General features: G+C 40.1%; 2 protein-coding genes across 4 annotated transcripts in view; both read right to left on the bottom strand.

The window, feature by feature from the left end:
- LOC115213918 (exosome complex component RRP45) overlaps window positions 1-13,174 on the bottom strand; it is a 79,432-nt gene extending 66,258 nt beyond the window's left edge. For 2 of the 3 annotated variants that reach the window (XM_029782901.2, XM_029782902.2), the window contains exon 1: window positions 12,950-13,172. In XM_029782901.2, coding sequence (XP_029638761.1) covers window positions 12,950-13,015 — 66 coding nt within the window. In that variant the 5' untranslated portion in view covers window positions 13,016-13,172. Of the gene's footprint in view, window positions 1-12,949 lie in introns of all 3 variants that reach the window. The other variant, XM_029782903.2, reaches the window with a different exon arrangement.
- Window positions 13,175-19,443: 6,269 nt separating this feature from the next.
- LOC115214009 (SCAN domain-containing protein 3-like) lies at window positions 19,444-20,070 on the bottom strand. Its single transcript, XM_029783022.1, has one exon. The coding sequence runs from the start codon at window positions 20,068-20,070 to the stop codon at window positions 19,444-19,446; it is 627 nt and encodes a 208-aa protein (XP_029638882.1).
- Between the last annotated feature and the right edge of the window lie 1,935 nt (window positions 20,071-22,005).

The raw sequence follows: 22,005 nt of genomic DNA, 5'->3' as shown, positions 1-22,005 counted from the left end.
GTTACTTCACCAATCACTTTACACTGCAACTGCTACCACTGCTGATGCTGCACTACTTTATCATGCCAAGAATAGCAGGAGGGGGAGGAGGAGGAGGAAGAGGTCTGAGGTCGAATGTACTTATGTAGTGAAAAACTAGAATTTGTATATATTCATCCTATAAATATAATTCAAACTGTTAGAATATAATTAAGTACCTAATTGAGTATTATTATATATGCAGGCATATTTCAACTCACATTTGTAATCAGTTCCAAGATGTGTGACTTAACTCCAAAAATGATGAAACAGGAAAAACATTTTAATAATTTATTAGCTTGTTTCTGTTTTAATAAATGGTTTGAACAAATTTTCACAAGTAGTTTATTTGATTTCGCACGTCAGTATTGATTTTTTAAGTGCTTTTTTAAAAAAATATTTTAGGCTTTTAGATATGTTCACTGAGAGCAACATAAAGTAAGATAAATCAACTGATACTGAGGTGCATTTTCTCTATTAAATTCTTAAAATAAAAAACAGTGAACAGTCAAAGACATAATTCAAAAGGAGATGAAACCTCTAAGCTACAGAGAATATAGTTTACAAAAAACTTAATCCTTTAGCATTCAAACCAGCTGTATCTAGCCCATATATATATTCTATATAATTTATGTTCAAGCTGGCCAGACCAGCCCTACAGGTATACCTGCATGGGTGTGCACATATGTATTTGTACCCTTGTCTTAACATCACACATCATCATTATCATTTAACGCCCACTTTCCATGCTGGCATGGGTTAGATGGTTTGACTGGAATTGGTAAGCTGGAGAGCTTGCACCAAGTTCCACTCTGGTTTAGCATGGTTTCTAAGGCCAGATGCCCTTCCTAACACCAACCACTCCAAGAGCGTAATGGGCGTTTTTACGTGCCACTGGCAAATGTGCCAGGTATGCGACACCAGCATCAACCACGACTACAATTTCACTTGGTTTGACAAGTCTTTTCAAGCACAACATATCGCCAAAGGTCTCGGTCACTTGTCATCACCTCCATGAGACCCAGTGTTCAAAGATCAAGCAACCACTCCAAGAATGTAAATGGATGCTTCTTATGACACTGGAATCAGCTATGTGAGTAGAGACCAGTGGAAGAAATACATTAGCTGAAAAACAAGTAAAAGGTTGGAAACAGGAAGTGCATCCAGCCACAGAATACTACTTCAAAAGGTTTCACCTGACTTATGCCAGCATGGAAAAATAAAAGTAGGCATAAAAAAAAAATTAGTGGTTCTCAACCATTTTTTGCCAATAGACCCTTCTGATTCCTGTTTTACTCAGATGGACACTCATAGCCATATCAATGTTTAAAAAGTCATATTATCTGTGGAAGAGGTGAACCCAGGAAGACATGGGATGAGGTGGTGAAGCACGATCTTTGAACGTTGGGCCTCACGGAGACAATGACAAATGACTGAGGCTGTTGGCGATATGCCATGCTTGAGAAGACCCATCAAGTCAAGTGAAATCATAGTTGTGGCAGATACTGGTGTCATGTAACTGACACCTGTGCCGGTGGCATATAAAAAGCACCCATCACACTCTTGGAATGGTTAGTGTTAGGTAGGGCATCCAGTCATAGAAACCATCCCAAATCAGACTGGAACCTGGAGCAGCTCTCTAGCTTATCAGTTTCAGTTAAACCATCTAACCCATGCCAGCAGAGGAAGCAGATGCTAAATGATGATAATGATGAATTAAATATTAAAAAGCACCGTCTGAATGTGGCAAATGCCAGTGCCGCCTGATTGGCATCCGTTTCAGTGACACATAAAAGCACCAACCAATCGTGGCCATTTGCCAGCCTGCTCTGGCCTCTGTGCCGGTGGCATGTAAAAAGCACCCACTACACTCATGGAGTGGTTGGCATTAGGAAGGGCATCCAGCTGTAGAAACACTGCCAGATCAGACTGGAGCCTGGTGCAGCCTCCTGGCTTCCCAGACTCCGGTCGAACCGTCCAACCCATGCTAGCATGGATAGCGGATGTTAAATGATGACAATGATGATGATGATGATAAGAACTAAATTTTTAAAATGTTAAAACGTTTTGTGTATAGTAGAAGTAGAACCAATTCATTGCAGATAGATTTTAACTACAAAATTTAGAAGGGCCCCAATTGAGAAACACTGAACAAAATGAAAACGAGAATTTCAGTTTGATATTATCATCACCATTATTTAAATTCCATTTTCCATGCTGGAATGAGTTGGATGATTTGACAGGATCTGAGCAGAAGGACTGTGTCAAACTGCAATGTCTGTTCTGATATGGTTTTCATGGCTGGATGCTCCACTTAAAGCCAACCAGTTTATTGTATGTACTAGGTGCTTTCTTTTATTGTAGCACTGACACTAATAAGGTCACCAAGTAACTAACAAGATAAAAAAAAAAGCCCCCTTGTCTCACTGAGGGAGTGTTGTAGAAAAGGGGGAAAGACAGTTTTATCCCAAATGTGATGAGGCTAATTTTTGCATTTCAGAATTGTTAATTTTATTATTTACACAGCATATCTAGCTACATCTACTGGAGTGGCTGCTGGAGTTCTGCGATGCAAATGACCTTATGGTCTGCAATACCAACTTCAGGAAACCCACCTCTCACCTAGTCACCTACCGTTCTGGCAGACACACCAGCCAGATTGACTACATCCTTGCCAGAAAAAGGGAAAGAGGGCTGCTTATAAATGCCAAAACCTTTCCAGGCGAAGAATGTACTCCTCAACATAGATTAGTAGTTAGCGACTTAAGGATCAGAGCTAAATGGTTGCCCAGAAGAAGACCTGCTTGGAGGAGAAGGGTCTGGAAGCTTAAAGATCCTGCAAATGGACAGAGATTTAGAGACATACTACTCGAAGCCTTTGACGAAATAGAAGGGGATATAGCTTCACTTAATGTGGAAGGCAACTGGAGATTTCTACGGGACAATCTGCTGACAGCCACTGACCAGATCTGTGGATGGAGCAAAGTACCATCTCGACCCAGAGTAACATGGTGGTGGAACTCTGTGGTTGACAGGGCTATTAGACAAAAGAGACAGGCTTGGAAGGACTGGAGGAACGGTGGTAGCAGGGAATTGTATCAGACAGCCAGAAGGGAAGCTAGGAGACAGGTTTATTTAGCCAGAGGGGAAGCGGATAAGAAAAAATTTGCCAATGTTCTGAGCCGTGAGGATGAAAGACTTGAGGTATTTCGTGTTGCAAGACAGTGTGTGAGAGAGAATCGTGATGTGGTAGGAGAGAAGTGTGTTCGCATGGATGATGGTTCACTTGCGCTAAATGAGGATGCAAAGAGAGAGGTTTGGAGATGCCACTATGAAAGGTTGCTGAATAAAGAAAATGAATGGGATAAAGAGAGTCTGCCGAATGTTGACCCAACAGAGGGACCAGCTATCCGAGTTGATAGTTCCGTGGTAGCTAAGGCAATTAGAAGCATGAAGACAGGGAAAGCCCCAGGCCCATCAGGAATTACTGCAGAGATGCTCAAAATATCTGGCAGTGTCGGCTATAACCTAGTCACCCGTATAGTCAACCAGGTGATACACGAAGGAGTCATACCCAATGACTGGTGTAGCAGCATACTAGTCAACTGCTACAAAGGTAAAGGTGATGCCCTAGATACAAATAATTACAGAGGTATCAAGCTGTTGGATCAAGTAATGAAGGTTATGGAGAGGGTCATAGCCCAACTAATTAGAGAGAGAGTTAGTTTAGATGAGATGCAGTTTGGGTTCGTGCAAGGGAAAAGTACCACGGATGCTATATTCCTGGTAAGGCAGCTGCAGGAGAAATACCTAGCCAAAGATAAGCCCCTGTACCTGGCTTTTGTTGACATGGAGAAAGCTTTTGATAGGGTCCCCCGATCCCTTATCTGGTGGTCAATGAGGAAACTAGGGATAGATGAATGGCTGGTGAGGACTGTGCAAGCCATGTACAGAGATGCCGTAAGTAAGGTTAGGGTTAGCAACATGTACACAGAAGAATTCAAAGTAGAGGTTGGGGTCCACCAGGGTTCAGTACTCAGCCCCCTCCTATTTATCATAGTCCTACAGGCAATTACGGAGGAATTCAAGACAGGTTGTCCCTGGGAGCTCCTCTATGCTGACGACCTTGCTCTTATTGCTGAGTCACTATCAGAGCTGGAGGAGAAGTTTCAGGTGTGGAAGGAGGGTTTAGAATCGAGGGGCCTTAGAGTCAACCTAGCTAAAACCAAAGTACTAATAAGTAGGAAGGTAGACAATCCACAAATGTCTTCAGGAAGATGGCCCTGCTCGATCTGTAGAAAAGGTGTAGGTAGAAACTCTATAAGATGTACCCAGTGTAAGCTATGGACACATAAGAGGTACAGCAATGTCAAAGGTAGGCTAACTGGGAAGATAGTTTTTGTATGTGGCAGATGCTCAGGAGCATTAACCTCCGAAAATCTGCAGAAAATAACTTCAGTCACTTTCCAAGGGGAAAAACTAGAAGTAGTTGATAGCTTCCGTTATCTAGGTGACCAAGTCAGTAGTGGGGGTGGGTGCGCTGATAGTGTAACTGCTAGAATAAGAATAGCCTGGGCAAAGTTTAGGGAGCTCTTACCTCTGCTGGTGACTAAAGGCCTCTCGCTCAGAGTAAAAGGCAGACTGTATGATGCGTGTGTACGAACAGCCATGCTACATGGCAGTGAAACATGGGCCGTGACTGCCGAGGACATGCGTAAGCTCATGAGGAATGAAGCCAGTATGCTCCGATGGATGTGTAATGTTAGTGTACATACTCGACAGAGCGTTAGCACGTTGAGAGAAATGTTGTACCTAAGAGGCATCAGCTGTGGTGTGCAAGAGAGACGATTGCGCTGGTATGGTCATGTGGCGAGAATGGATGAAGATAGGTGTGTGAGAAAGTGCCAATCCTTAGCAGTTGAGGGAACCCGTGGAAGAGGTAGACCCAGGAAAACCTGGGACGAGGTGGTGAAGCACGACCTTCGAACTTTAGGCCTCACTGAGGAAATGACCAGCGACCGAGACCTTTGGAAATATTCTGTACGTGAGAAGACCAGGCAGGACAAGTGAGCCCAGCCCACTTATGAATGCCTTTCCTCCCTTGGACACAAAGACCGGTTGAGGCAAGCGAAGTCGATATAGAACCTCATCCGACGACAGGCACCCATGCCAACCCCCCTTTGCTTGCGAAGACATGTTGGGGCAAGCGAAATCGAAATCGAAGTCAAAATCGAATTGAACCAGCCAGGATCCCTGGTCTGGTGGTACGTAAAAAGCACTATCCGACTAGTGGCCGATGCCAGCGCCGCCTCCACTGGCTTCTGTGCCGGTGGCACGTAAAATACACCAATCTGACCGTACGACAGGCACCCATGCCAACCCCCTTGCTTGCGAAGACATGTTGGGGCAAGCGAAATCGAATTGAACCAGCCAGGTTCCCTGGTCTGGTGGTACGTAAAAAGCACTATCCGACTAGTGGCCGATGCCAGCGCCGCCTCCACTGGCTTCCGTGCCGGTGGCACGTAAAATACACCAATCTGACCGTACGACAGGCACCCATGCCAACCCCCTTGCTTGCGAAGACATGTTGGGGCAAGCGAAATCGAATTGAACCAGCCAGGTCCCTGGTCTGGTGGTACGTAAAAAGCACTATCCGACTCATGGCCGATGCCAGCGCCGCCTCCACTGGCTTCCGTGCCGGTGGCACGTAAAATACACCAATCTGACCGTACAACAGGCACCCATGCCAACCCCCTTGCTTGCGAAGACATGTGGGGCAAGCGAAATCGAAATCGAATTGAACCAGCCAGGATCCCTGGTCTGGTGGTACGTAAAAAGCACCATCCGACTCGTGGCCGATGCCAGCACCGCCTCGTCTGGCTTCCGTGCCAGATGATGATCTAGTGAAAATCCCTAATACAAGATAAAGAAGACTGATTATCACTATGTATTTTTGGATGGGAACAAAACTTCTATATTGTGGATAGAGAGTAGGATAAATGAATGGTTTAGGTATATTGTGTGTAAAGGTAAGAACCCAGACTGTCTTAATCCTTTTCTCTTTGTAAGATACCCAGAGCCAAAAAAGGAGGGGCAGTATCCTTAATCATTGCAGGCCCTAGACATGTGAGATTGAAGTAACTTGAACATCAGGTAGGACAGAATGGACATTGTACATAACCCAAATAAAAGCCATTCACATACAACACAGCTCCTTTTTTCTTTGGAAGAAAGGGCTAAAAATTTGATATTTCCAGACCCTAATGTTCCACAGGTAACAGATCGAATTTGTTACATTATATATGCTGTGTATAAATGCTACAGTAAGGAAATTAATCTTAACTGCTGCCACCACCACCACAACCACCAGCACCACTGTTATGCTTTGATGTATAATTTACACAAACATAAGGTTATGGATTTCTCAATTAGTGAAGAACTCTAATTACTGCAGTGTAATTAGAGTGATACAAAATACATCACCTTATTTATTTTATAATGATAGACCAAAGCACAGGCATGGTTTGTGTGGCTAAGAAATTTGCTTCCCAACCACATGGTTCTGGGTTCAGTCCTATTGTATGACACCTTGAGCAGCATCTTCTATAACATGGGGTACAACCAAAACCCTGTGAGTGGATTTGATAAAAGGAAACTGAAAGAAGCCCATCATGTATATATGTGCGTGAGAGAGAGAGAGAGTGTATGCATGTTTGCATCCCTTAACATCACATGATAGTTGTAAATGAGTGTCATAGTCATTCAAGTGGTGTGTTTTTGCTTCCCCCATCCCACCCCAATCTGCCATGAAAACATGTTTGACCATGGGGAAATATTACCTTGCTTGAGAACAGGTGAGGGTTAGCAACAAGAAGGGCATCCAGATCAGCCTTATTTGAATTCCATCTGACCCATGCAAGCATGGAAAAGTGGATGTTAAAATGACGATGAAGACAATGATGATATATATATATGTATATATATATATATGTATATATATATATATATATGATGATGATGAGATGGCTTGGGCATGTTAGCCGCATGAAAGATGGCAGAATCCCCAAGGACACACTCTACAGAGAGCTTGCTAGGGGTACTAGGTCTGTGGGTAGACCGCTCTTACGTTACAAGGATGTTTTCAAAAGGGACATGAAGGCCTGCAACATCAATATTAGCAGATGGGAGGCATTTGCCGGCAACCGTGGAGACTGGTGACGTACCGTAAGAGAGGGAATACAAAGGAGTGACAGAGAGAGAGAGGAGAAATGGAAAGACAAGAAAAGACGTCAACAAGAAACTATGGCATTACAACCTGCCAGGAACAGTCTTCACTACATTTGCGGTACCTGCCAGAGGACTACACAGCCACAGCAGGAAATGTATCAGGACATGAAATGTAAAAGCCGGACTAGACTACTTTATGCGCAACTCCATTGTCTCCCGAGACAAAAAGGATGCCAACCAATATATATATATATATATATAAAATATAATTAAGATTCAGTTGAATTAGGTGCTTAAATTGAGACACCTTACAAGTTCAATATAATCTGCACATCCCAACAATATTATTTGAATATTGAATATCAAGATTCATTGCAAGGGTGTTAGCACCTGATATTCCTGTTGTGTGTGTAGACAATGTAACCCAGCTAAGTGAAGATGTCTGCTCTTGGTAATTCAAACCTGTACTTTTTATAAAGGTACTTAATATAGTATTTCCAAAGTGCAGATTCAAAGTTAGGCGAACAGAATATAAATAAGTAAGAAAGATGTACAGATGTCAATTCATACACCTGTACATCTTTCTTACTTATTTATATACATACTAACCTTGAAGCCGCCTTTTGGGCAGCATTCAGGCTGGCTCCTGCAGAGGACACCTTTGAGGCCTTTGGCCCCACTATCAGGCCGCTTCACAGCCCTATACCCTTGTGTAACGTAATGGACTCAGACACATCCCTGGGATTAGGGGAGTTGCTGATCATAGTTTAATCAATAAGCATAGGAGCAAGTAAATGCAGTAAAAATAAGGTGGGGAGGATAATTTAAGCGGCCCTTCAGAAATTGAACCTCCTTACAATATTCCCTGGGAGTTCATAGTATGAAATTCATTGTCATTGTTCCAATTTGGTCACCAATGCCACGTATTTAGTTTAAAATCTTGTAAAATCCTGTCAGTGGTGCCCCAATTAGGTGGCCCTTAAAAAAATAGGCCCCCTTAGGACATTCCCTGGGATTAGGGGAGTTGCTGGTTTGAGTTTCCTTGTCCTTGCATCAATGGTCAAGGAGTTAACAAACATAAAAACATAACGGACAGAGAAATATCACTCAAATTTACAATAGGATATATATATATATATATATATATATATATATATATATACACTCTATATATAATTACACTCTCGGAGTGGTTGGCGTTAGGAAAGGCATCCAGCCGTAGAAACACTGCCAGATTTGACTGGGCCTGATGAAGCCTTCTGGCTTCACAGACCCCAGTAGAACCGTCCAACCCATGCTAGCATGGAAAACGGACACTAAACGATGATGATGATGATATATATATATATTATATATATATATATATATATATATATATATATGCATATATGTGTCCATGTTTTTGTAGCAGTTTAAATTTTCTTGATATTGTGAAAGTTCATGGCTCAGTTGTTAGGGTATTCAGCTTACAATTGTAAAGTCGTGAGTTCGATTCCTGGCAGCACATTGTGTCCTTGAGCAAGACACTTTATTTCACGTTACTCCAGTCCACTCAGCTGGCAAAAATAAGTTGTACCTGTAATTCACATGCACAGGACTTACCCAGGAGCAGACTACCATTACGCTGGACCCTTTTTTCTACATTAGTATGGGTTACGAGGTGGTATCAAAAAGTTCCTGGACTAGCTCTGTAGCGCACCAGCAGATAGCACCACATGGTTGCGTACACAGTGAGAGCCAGCACTGACATTCATGAGGCACTGTGCTGAGTGACATTGCTGTGTTTACTACATAGGCTGTGAAATTTGTGTTTTTGTGATCACATGTAGCTGTAGTCTGCGATTTTGTTATGGACAGGAAGCCGAAACAAAGAGCCAACATGAAGCTTTGCGCCAAACATGGGAAGCTTGCTACAGAGACATTGAGCATGCTTCAGCAAGCTTATATTGACAAGACAATAGGTCATACGCAATGTTTCAAGTGGCATGGGAACTTCAAAAGTGTAAGAAAGTCCCAGGAAGATGATGAGTGACCTGGAAGACCTGCCATAAGTGTCACCCCTGGAAATGTGGTACTGTGCATTGAGAATTCATCCCCCGGGACAAGACTGTCATTCGAGAGTTCTACTGCAATGTTTTGAAGTGTTAAAGAGAACATTCAGTAAAAGCAACCAGATCTGTGGAGCGCGAAGAATTCAATTCTTCACCAAGCTCACCTCACTCATGAGATTCTCACCAAAAACAACATGGTATCACTTCTGCACCCACCCTATTCACCAGTGGCAGACTTCCATCTCTTCCCCAAGATGAAAATGCAGCTAAAAGGTTGCCATTTTAACATCGTTATCATAATCTGGAATCACAGAAGGCCCTTGACTTGCTTACAGAAAGCAATTACGAGGCCGGATTCCAAAAGTGGCAATAATGTTGGGATAGTTGTATTGCTGTGCAAGGTGACTATTTCGAAGGAAAAATGATGTTAAAACTTAGGTAAATAAGTAATTTTTTTATCAAACATAACTAGTCCAGGAACCTTTTGATATCATCTTGTAGATGAATATGCTACTCAGGCATTGTTTTATAAATTGGACACCTATCCTGCCTCTGACCACTATTTTTCAATTAAGGGATCTCTTATTTTCATACATATTTCAAGGCATAAAAAAGCCAGTGGACAATTAACAGGAGAAATGATAACATCACTGCATTAAAGTTTGTGATTTTCAGAAAAGTGCAAATGTAAGCAAACACACACATATTTTGCCATTCCTTTTTCTTGTTTCAGTAATTAAACTGTGCCCAGCTGGAACACTGCCCTGAAGAACTTTTAATCAAATGACTAAATTGACCACAGTAGTTTTCCTTTTTAAAGCCTGGAATCGCTAAGTTAGAGCACATAAACAAACCAACACTGGTTGTCAAGCAATGGTGAGCAACAAAGACACACACACATAAATAAATATACATATACACCATGTGTAAAAAGTTCAAGCGAGGTCGTTGCCAGTACCGCCTGTCTGGCCCAAAAAATTTGAGCGAAGTCATTGCCAGTACCACCTAACTGGCCCATGCGTAAAAATTCGAGCAAGGTCGTTGCCAGTACCGCCTGACTGGCCCCGTGCCGGTGACACATAAAAGCACCCACTACACTCTCAGAGTGGTTGGTGTTAGGAAGGGCATCCAGCTGTAGAAACCCTGCCAAATCAAGACTGGAGCTTGGTGCAGCCATCTGGTTCGCCAGCCCACAGTCAAACTGTCCAACCCATGCTAGCATGGAAAGCGGACATTAAACGACAATGATGATGATGATATATACACACACACACGAAAGGTTCTTTCAGTTTCCGTCTACCAAATCCACTCACAAGACCTGAGGCTAAAGTAGAAGACATTTGCCTAAGGTACCATGGAGTGAAACTGAACCCAGAAGTATGTGGTTCGGAAGTAAATTTCTCACCGCACAACCATGCTTACACCATATATGATAGGTTTCTCTCAATTTCCATCAATGAAACACACTTGCAAGGTTTTGGTTAGCAAACCTCTCAGCCAAACAGTCATGCCTGCACCTCAGGATGGAAGAGACTGTAATTAATTATTGCAGAGTTGTCAATTATCCAGTGTCAAAAACCTTCACTTCTTCTAACTTGCAAAGCTCTAGCAGCTTAGATAAAGAAACTGCAAACACAAAAACAAAAGAGAAACAAACCCCAACCATCACCATACTTTCTGTAATTTTTCAGTTTCTTTTTAGATTTGTTTTAAACTCTATGGATCCTCAAAGTTATACCTAACATTAATCAGGAAATTTTTCAAAACAAAAATTATGAAAAATGTAAATTTACGGAAAATAATGATGGTAGGGATCACTTTTTTTTTGTCTGGTTTGTAATTTGTGATGCTTAAAAGGTACAGTTCCGAAGAAGAAGTTAGGTCTTTTTTTTTTTTTTGACGCGAAAGATAATTTCCGACTCTGTTCTACAGGAACGCCTTTATCGTAAACTGCTTTGTCAGACGTTCATAATCTGCCCGTTTCGAAACACACGAGACAAAACTTCGATGAATTCATAAACTTGCGCACGAGGCACATATAAACATTGATTCACACTTGTTGACATATACACATAGGTTCACATTTATTACTATATAGACAGATATTTACACTCATACACACATATATTTGCATTTATACAAATACATATATATATATATATATTTGCATTTATACAAATGATATATATATATATCATTAAATAGAAGAATACACATACTCATGCTTAGATTGCGGCCAAGATGGGGCACTGCCTTGAAGAATTTTTAGTCGAATCAATCGACCCCAGTACTTACTTTATTGGTCTCTTTTGCAGAACTGCTAGTTTACGGGGATGTAAACACACCATCACCGGTTGTCAAGCAGTGGTGGGGGACAAGCACACACAGTGTAAATATATACATCATATGTTTCTTTCAGTTTCCGTGTACGAAATCCACTCACAAGGATTTGATCGGCCCGAGGATATAGAAGACACTTGCCCAAGGTACCACACGGAACCATCTGGTTGGGAAGCAAACATCTTACCACACCAGCCACATACAAACACACACCTATATGCTCGTATACAAGCAGGTTTCGCTTAATCAAGGACTAACACATAAGATTTGGTTACCACTTCTAGCAAATCAGACGACTGCCTAGTCCCCACCGTTGGTTTGCTATCATATTTAATCGCACGGACATTTATGCGATTGACACCCCTAGCGAGTTTATTGTTATTTCGAGGTTTAAACAAATTGGTCTACCACAGACTATATAAATCAGACATCCATAGATAAATAACTCAAATACATTTCGAGTGTGTGTGTGTGTATCATTGCTTTTTACGGCATTAAATTGAAATTGGTTTATACGGTCCTATATGCATTTATGACTATTTCCTTAGGAACTGGGGTTTTGCTTTTTGTTTTATCTACTTTAATTTTGGTTATTTTTTACCTAGGAATTTTAGTTTTGCTAAAAGATTTCTAAATGCCAATTAGTTCGATTCTTTACTGTTTTACTGTTCTGCGTTCGAGTTTCGCTGTGGGCCGATTTAACTTCTGAACCTTCGATAAACTCCCGCCAGAAACAGCTGGGTGTGTTCGCCTTAAAGATCAATTAACGAAACTAAATTTCCTAATTGAAATAAATATATAAAAACGAAACAATCACCTAAATTGGGGGGGGGGGGGAAAAAATAGCGAAACCCACAGCCCCTAGTGAAATAACGAGCATGATAGCATGTGATATACTTTTGCCACTTGTTTTTAGATGTTGATGTAGTCGCACAAGCACCTAAAATTAGCTAAACTCCAGCTTCTAGGCAACTAACCAACAACGAAATAAACATACATACATACATATAGAGCCATATTAATGGATAGGAGGATCTATTTGAAATTTAGCACCATAAAAGTGAGGAATCGCAGTTATAAAACCAATTTGAATTTAGAACTATGTGAGCGAAGATATATAAACAAAAATGTGTTGATGATTCAGTATGGCATGCCCACACGCACACATACATACATCATATATATATATATATATATATATATATATATATATATATATATATATATACACGAAAGATCGCCTATATATATATATATATAATTACACACACACCGGGTACATACAGCAAACAAGCTTGGAAACAAATACATACCAATTTCTTCGAAATGGATTGAAGAATGAAGTTTCGTTCACAAGTGGAGAAGTGAGATTCCCTCATGGTTGCCGAAGAATGTGTAAGCCTGAGGAAGCCTGAAGTAACAGGCTTCTTGGACTCTAAACTACGATAATAACAACAAACCCACAACAGAAACACGTGTGTTTTTTTGGAAAGGACCTTTGAATGATGGACAGGAAGTAACACTCTCTAAAAATTAGAGAATAAATTTGATTGCAACTTTCTTTGATGTCATTTCCGCTCGAAAAGGAAACTAAAAGTATTCTGCTGTTTGCGTGTTTGTTGATGTTTTAATCTCCTTGTCAGCAGACCCTATGATTAACGACTTCCTAACCGTGACCATTTCATCTGTTCTTACTTTTTAGACATATTGCGTAACATTGACAGCGTCATTTAATGTGTTGGCGTAACTTCGGTATACGTACCCGAAGTACCGGATACATTTCAAGAAAGTGTTTTTTTTATATATATGGGGGGGGGGAGAAAAGGGTTTCTGTTATCTTCAGAAATGTAAACAAAGCCACTTACGGTACGTATACCGAAGGATCACCTAGTTGGCGCTTAAAAACCCATATTAGCTCTCTATTCATTTCCAGATGAATTTATTTCGTAGGTATGGTTATATGGTCAGAAGTTTACTTCCCAACCACCCTGTTCCGGGTTCAATCCCAATGCGTGGCATCTTGTGCAAGTGCCTTCAACTACAGCCCTCTGCCTATCAAAGCCTTGTGAGTGGATTTGGTAGACGGAAACTGAAAGAAGCCCGTTGTATGTATATATATATATATATACTTGTTTCAGTCATTACACAGCGACCATACTGGGGCAAGTCTTAGGGAATTTTTAGTCGACTAAATCGACCCCAGGACTCATTCTTTCAGTCTCTTTTACCGAACCGCCAAGTTACAGGAACGTGAGTACACCAATATCGTTTGTCAAGCAGTGGTGGGGGACAAACACGTGTGTGTGTGTGTGAAGATGGTAAACTGATTTGAGGGCGATTTGGTTGCTATCTTTAACATGTTTAATGACAGCGTAGATGCTCCAGATTTGAAATGCCTCTAATTGTTATTCAACTAACATCCCCGACACATATGCCGATGCTCAAAGGCGTTCCATTTGTGACTATCCTATCTTTTTTTTTTTTTGTTAAATAAAGCGAATCTTAAACTACATCTAATATATTTGACTTCTGTTGTGGTTTTTAACAATCAGTTTGGTTTTTCTTTTTTCATTGGCATGTTAACATTGAGTATGGTCAAACTAAATACTAATTATTTCTAATTAGATTTTTTTAATGATCACAGTATTAAATATTTTTAATGCTAACTTAACCATTAATTTTCATAGGGATTGCATTCCTATAGATTCAACGACAAGGTATTCAGCACTAAGGTGATCCTTGCAATATGCATATTCATCTCCCAGCCCTACAATGCATGCCTTCTTTTCCTAACCTTTACAAGGCACATCCCCTTGTTGCAGTCTTCCAGTGTGCAACCGTTTTTCTCAACCCCACAATAAATACTGTCTTTCTTCAGCCCTTTCTCTTTGCCCTACAATATGTGGTCCTTTCAGCGCAACAATGTGTGCCCCTTCTTCCAGCCCTACCATAAACAGTCCTCCCAAACCTACAATATGCACCCCTTCTAATCCTACAATGGACTCTCCTTTACTTCCAGTCCTTTCTCACAGCCCTACAATATACGTCCCTTTCTTCTAACCCTAAAATGTGTAGTCCTTTTTGTGTGGGTGGTGGGGTTAAAACCCACAATATTTACATCCTCTCTGCTAATCATTATATGTGCCCCTTTCTTCTAGTCTTACAATAAGCTCACCCTTCTCTCAGATCTACAATGTGCTCACGCAGCCCTTTAATAGATAGATAGTTTACCCTACAAATGGCATGTGACCTACAGTAAGCTTTGTTGCTAGCTGTTATAGCTTATTTCATGAGCAAATCAATGATTCTTGATCAGACTTTGTTAATCGTTTTATATGTATATATATATAGTTAGACCAGAACAAGAGGAAAATAGTGAATGGTGGGAGAAACATTTTTTTTTGAAGAATAAAGATAGAAAAGAGAGAGAAAAACACATCCGAGCAGGAAGAGAAAGATAGTCACATGAGGAAAAGAAAGATGGATGATGGTCACATGTGAGCAATGAGAGAGAGAGACAAAAAGAAAACAAGGGGGAGAGAGAAAGAGACAGACAGGCAGAAAACGGTGAAAGAGGGAAGGGAGAAAAGGGGAATTAGAGAAGGATAAAGATAGAAAACCGTACAGAGCAGCGAGTGGCATCAAATAGGTGAAGATAAAGTTACTTGGAAACGGATGTATTGTGTTCAATTAAATAATAAACTATTTAATTGAATGCAACACATCTAACTCGGATTTTAGGACTGCTTGAACTCTTCTGTAACATTCCTTCCTGATCTTCTCTTTCATGCTTGAATGCTGAATGCCGGAGCTCTCATTTATTCTGAGTTATTTGCTCCTGCTCAAGTTCTTTTATAACTGTGACAACATCTAACACCACTGAATGTGAGGTCTTTAATTTTCCTTTCTGGAAAGTGGCCTTGGCATATTTATCAAGACCAAATTCCATCCTGATGTCATCACCGAATGCTTCCACAGTCCGTAGTAGTCAATCAAGCTCATTATCGTCTTCGCCATAGAGTTTTAAGTCATCCATATAAAATAGATGACTTATTTTCTTGTCACCAACTTTATACCTATACCCTGTTCTGTTAAGTTCACTTGGAAGGGGTATAAGGGCTATGCAAAAAATTAGAGGTGAAAGCGAGTCACCTTGGAAAATGCCGCAGTTGATATCAATATTGCTGGCAGTCAGTACTCCATTAGAGTTGTATAATGGGAGAGTCATATTCCACACTGGCTTCAGGAGTCACGGGAGAAATTTTGAAGATATCTAGCGATTTTATGATCCATGAATGCAGTATGCTGTCGCAGGCCTTTTTATAATCAAACCATGGGGAATTGAGATTTTTGCGTTTATTATGACAGTTCTCAAGGATCATATGATTTATAAGGCGGCGAGCTGGCAAAATCGCTGGGCGAAATGCTTAGTGGTATTTCATTTGCTGCAATGTTCTGAGTTCAAATTCTGCCAAGGTTGACTTGGCTTTTCATCCTTTCAGGGTCGATAAATTAAGCATCAGTGAAACACTGGGGTCGATGTAATCAGCTTATCCCCTCCCACCAAAATGGCTGCCCTTGTGCCAAAATTTGAAGCCATTATTATGGTTGAGAGAGAAACAGACAAAGAAAGAAAGAAAGGAAGATAGGGAGTGAGTGTGTGTTAGAGAGAGAAGAACAGTGCGGGGAGGAAGTGAAAAAGCGCAAAACAGTTGTACTAATACTAAATGGTAGAGATAGAGGGAAAAGAGGGAGAGAGACAGAGACAGACAGACAGACAGAGAAAGGCAGGGTGTAGGAAATATAATCCTGCCATAGAGATAGAGACAGGAGGAGAATTAAAAAGAGGAATGGTTGAAAGAAAGGAGGAGGGGAGAAAATAGGAGAGAGAAAGGGAGAATGAAAATCATTGATTTTCTGATATGGAGATAGATTACGGGAGATTATGATAAGAGGTATCTTTCAAACTGCACATACATACATACATACATACATACATACATACATACATACAGACATACATACATACAGACATACATGCATACTACATCTTTATACATTAAAAACAACAATAACTTATATACATGTCTGTGTGTGGAGTGTGTGTGTGTGCGTGTACATATACATACATACATGTGTGTGTGTGTATGTACATATACATACATACATGTGTGTGTGTGTACACAGGGTGTGGCAGATGGGGCAACCTTTCTGCCACACCCTGTATGTATCATCATCATCATTTAGCGTCTGCTTTCCATGCTAGTATGAAGACTGGCGAATCAGATGGCTGCACCAGGCTCCAATCTTGATCTGGCAGAGTTTCTACAGCTGGATGCCCTTCCTAATATATGTATATATATATATATATATATATATATATGTATAATACACACACGTGCACACACACACATAGTGGTTTGCTATAATTAACAGGATAAATAGAGCTTAATACAAGAGTATGTATATTGTATTATTTTTTAAACGGCAGAAGTTACAAAAGTGATAAGTGCCATGAACACACCTCTCGACTCTTGAGTCACTCTTGTAACTGTTGCTGAATTGAAACAGCAACAACAACTGCAACAATTGGGGTGGGGGCATGTGTATGTATGTATATATGTATGTATGCATGTATTTATAATTGTAAAATGTCACACAGAGAGACAACGATGGAACATATGGTAAACGGTAAAAAACATACAAAGGACGTGGATATGTTTATCCCTCATTAGGTATCGACCAAAAGTCATCACAATTTCAACACCTTAACATCATCATTATTATTTTTACATCTGCCTTTCTTTGACTGCATAGGTTGGATGAAAGGATGAGCTCCAACGCAACATTTTTACTTCTGTGATTCTTTGTCATCTCTTTTGTAATGTTTAACCTCCCAAGATCAGCTTTCACCATTTCATTCCACATCTTTATTGGTCTTCCTCTTCCACAGTTTCCTTCCTCTTGGATCTCCTGGTTCCTTTTTTTTTCTCATTTACTATCATTCATATGAATTTAGATGACAGTAACAATGCAATTTTTTTTTTTTTTGCATACTGGCACATAAAAAGCACCATTGGGCGTGGCTGTTGCCAGTACCACAAAACTGGCCCTCATGCTGGTGGCACGTAAAAACACCCACTACAATCTCGGAGTGGTTGGTGTTAGGAAGGGCATCCAGCTGTAGAAACCCTGCCAGATCAGATAGGAGTCTGGTTTGCCAGACCTCAGTCAAATCGTCCAACCCATGCTAGCATGGAAAGCGGACATTAAATAATGATGATGATGATGATGATGATTTGATTCCTCTTAAACCCGATTGTCTCTCAGCTAACCTGTACTACATCACCCTGCACACTAATACTGAACAAACAGCGCAGATCATGCTTCATTTCTCGTTAACCTTTGCATACCCTTGTAACAGATGAAGATTTAATTTTGTTTCAGTTGAAATTAATTTGGATAAACATCATCACCATTGTTCGACCGTGGTCAAGACAATGAATTTACCATGCTACGCCAGACTTCACGGTCCATCATGGCATTACGGAGGTCCTGTTGCTGGATGCCTGTATCCCTGGAGATTACATCAGGGTAGGAGAGTGTGCGCCCTCTGGTATTGCGAGTAGATGGCTTCCAGAGGAGAAGAGTAGAAATTACTTCTTTTTCAGCTCTACAACAATGTCCAGCAAACTGGACTCTCCTACCTTTCACAAGAGATGACACAGGTGCTAGTTTCTCATATATTTGCATTTTGGTGGATGGCGCTTCCACGAGAGATTTGAGCTCTCATAAGGAGGCGAGTGTAGGTTCCATCCAACCGCCTCTCAAGCTTCTTTGATAACGTCCAGGTTTCTGAGCCATATAGTAGAATTGGTTCGACTGTGGCTTTGAATATTTCAAGTTTGAAGTCTCTACTTAGATTTGATGACCAGATCTTATGCATGTCATTACAGGCTGACCAGGCCATACCCTTTCTAGTTAGAAAGTCTTTTCCAGATGATGATATGTATGACCCAAGATATTTATAATCAGAAACCATATTTAAAGGCGCATTGTTGAGAGTATGGATGATGCAATCACTGTTGAACAGGCACTTGTTTATGTATTCAGTTTTGGCCTCATTGAGGTAAAGACCTACACAATTTGAGGCTTGTTCAAGAGATTGTAAAAGAGATTGGGCATTGGAGAGAGAATCACTGATAAGAGCGATGTCGTCAGCAAAGTCAGTGTCTGTCAAGTACTCAGCTGGGTGTCTGGAGCTTCTTCTTGGTTTTATTTCAAAGCCCTTGCCAGAGATGGTATCAACTGACATACGTAGCACATAATCAACAACAATGATGAAAAGAAATGGGGCGAGTGTGTCTCCCTGCAGTATTCCGGCTTTGATTGAGAAAGATGATGTTTCTCCGTCAGGGGGGGATAAACAATTGTATGGAAATGGAAGTTTATGTTTGTAAACAAGGATGTGGAACGTCTGAGTCATAATCAGTTTGTAAGGATTAGTTCTTCATTGATTGCCATTGTGTAAAGATGAAAGAACAGTGACTGAAGATGGGCAATGCATGCAACAATGCATTCTGATGTTGGTACAGTGGTGTTAAAATTTTGAAATGATGCCAAATTTTTTTTTTCAAACTGTTCTTTCCAAAATTTTTATTTCCCCATATACCCTTTTATTTTCTGAGAACAGGTGACCAAATCTAATTTTCTACCTTGCATCTCTAAGTTAAGCAGACTCACTGTTTTAAAAAATATCACTCAGAATATTTTTGATTTGAACTCAGAAAGTCTTTCCAAAATTTTCTTAGCTGGAGTTGTAATGAGTTATCTGACTCTTGAACATGAGAAAGTTGATTAATGATTCCCACCAATTCACTAGTCTTTCAGGGCTCAGGCCTTTTAACAACCATCTTACTTCTGTGGGAAATAATAGGGTTTTAAAATTTTCATCTTCACAGAATTGCATAAAACTATTATTCACTGAGTTTGATTTGACAAAGTTAATTGCATGTATGTCAGTGTTGAGTGCTTTTCCATGTGTCCTCCAATATTCTTTGCAACCAAATGCTGTCTGTGGATAATGCAATGTATATAAAAAAATGTGAGGAGCAACTGATTTCATTCCAGAAACAAAGCCTTTCACTTTTCCAGTCATGGCTGCAGCTCCATCTGATGCAATGTTTATCAAATTAGTCAATGGAATATTTTTATCATTAAAATACTGCATTACTTCATTGAATATATCTTCTCCAATAGTAGTTTCAGACAAACTTTTAATGAATAACATTTCTTCCCTTATATCATCTTCATCCAGAAGATGATATATATCCAGAAGGATAGCTTGGTTATGAATTGTGCTATCATCAACCTGGATAGAAAAATTTGTCTTTTGGAGAATTTCCACAATCTTCTTCTCAACAAAATTAGACATTTCATATTGCAATGACTGCTAATTACTCTTGTATATCTTCTACATATGAAGTTTTTCTTCGCTGTCAGCCTATCTGTGATTCCACTACACCTTTGTACATCCATAGTTCATGCTGAGTACACATTAAGGACTTTCTACCTATTCATTTTCTGCATATTGAATATTCCATTTCTGCGATGACGTCAGGACCCTATTTTCTCTCCCATTTATTAAAATTTAAGTATTCACCAAGTTTGTTCTGAAGCTTCTTGGCTTGAGATTTTGTCACCACATCTGGAATTTCTTCTTGTTCAGACCCTGCTATAAGGACTAGGTCATCGGTATATAGGTATTCTCACTAACAGTCTTAAACTCTTTTGTTATGGCTTGAACTAAGCTTTGATGAACCCCGACCAGAACGCTAAATTCTTAACTGAACTCTGTGCCAACACCCATTTTGCTGACTGTATCTCTGTGCATGGCTTGCATTGCTCATTTGTTCCCAGTTTTCTTAAAGACCATCAGACAGCAGTACCCTGTCAAAAAATAAATTCTAGAAGAGGGTGGGGGCTTACATTTAGCTAAAAAAAATCTCACTTGAAATTCTTCTAATTGTTTCACTTTGAAGTGACCATCTGTGTGTGTGGTGCATGTGTGTATGCAAGTGCATATTTGTGTTTAGTGTTAACAGGTGAGAAAAATAGTACTCAATACGTAAAATAGAGCATGTGTATTTTATTAGTAGCTGAAGTTTTTTGAAACATAACTCTTCCCCATTACACATGAAATAAGCTATTTTAACCAGTTGGTAGCTGGAAAACCTGCAATAAATAATGATAGATGTGTTTATAGGAGCTCAACAGTTCTCATCTTTCATTCAAAATTGCAAAAGGTTGTAATAGGATGGTATGATTCTCGAGGAGACATTTTGCACTTTCTGAAACAGTTCTTGAAGGAGAATGTATGTTCTCTTAGAGGACAATTGATTTTAAAATTTCAATGTTATCGTCCTTTAAACTCAATATATTTGGAGAGTGAAGTGACAAGGTATCTCTTTGAGTGTCTGGATGTGTATATATGTTTCTAGAATCTTTCTTCAGGTGATTTTCAGTAAGTCCTACATAGCCGTAGGAGTGGCTGTGTGATAAATAGCTTGCTTACCAACAACATGGTTCCGGGTTCAGTCCCACTGTGTGGCACCTTGGGCAAGTGTCTTCTACTATAGCCTCGGGCCGACCAAAGCCTTGTGAGTGGATTTGGTAGACGGAAACTGAAAAAAGCCCGTCGTATATATGTATGTGTGTGTGTATATGTTTGTGTGTCTGTATTTGTCCCCCCAACATCGCTTGACAACCGATGCTGGTGTGATTACGTCACCGTAACTTAGCGGTTCGGCAAAAGGGACTAATTGAATAAGTACTAGGCTTACAAAGAATAAGTCCTGGGGTCGATTCATTCAACTAAAGGCGGTGTTCCAGCATGGCCACAGTCAAATTACTGAAACAAGTAAAAGAGCCTTTTGTTTTGATGTTATCTAAACAGGAAACCTTAGCTCAACAACTAATAGCATTGTGGGGCCAAATATAAAGGTTGTTTCCATTATATAGAAGAGAAGAGCTTTGTATGTACGTTTTAAAAAGTTCTTTTTCTGTTTATATCAGTTATGGAAACAGTGAAAGTTTTAAAGCAACTGTAATTCACATTATTACTATTTACAGTTTAAAGTTTAAGGTCTAAAGGAAAATGTTTATTTATATGGTTTCAGTTAATCCTAACAGCAGTGAAATGAACGTCAAAGAGAGATTATATTATTTAAGTTTTTGCCATCTAATTTTGCTTTTATGAATACCTGAGAGATTTTTCCCTATGTAGTGCATTCTAGCTTTGATGTCACTTTTAATGCGTCATTGTAATATTGAGCCATTACAATAAACTGAGTTGGCCCATTACAAAATT

The sequence above is a fragment of the Octopus sinensis genome, linkage group LG7, assembly GCF_006345805.1.
Source record: "Octopus sinensis linkage group LG7, ASM634580v1, whole genome shotgun sequence".
In the NCBI taxonomy this organism is placed as follows: Eukaryota; Metazoa; Mollusca; class Cephalopoda; order Octopoda; family Octopodidae; genus Octopus; species Octopus sinensis.
This window is presented reverse-complemented; position numbering and strand designations above follow the sequence as displayed.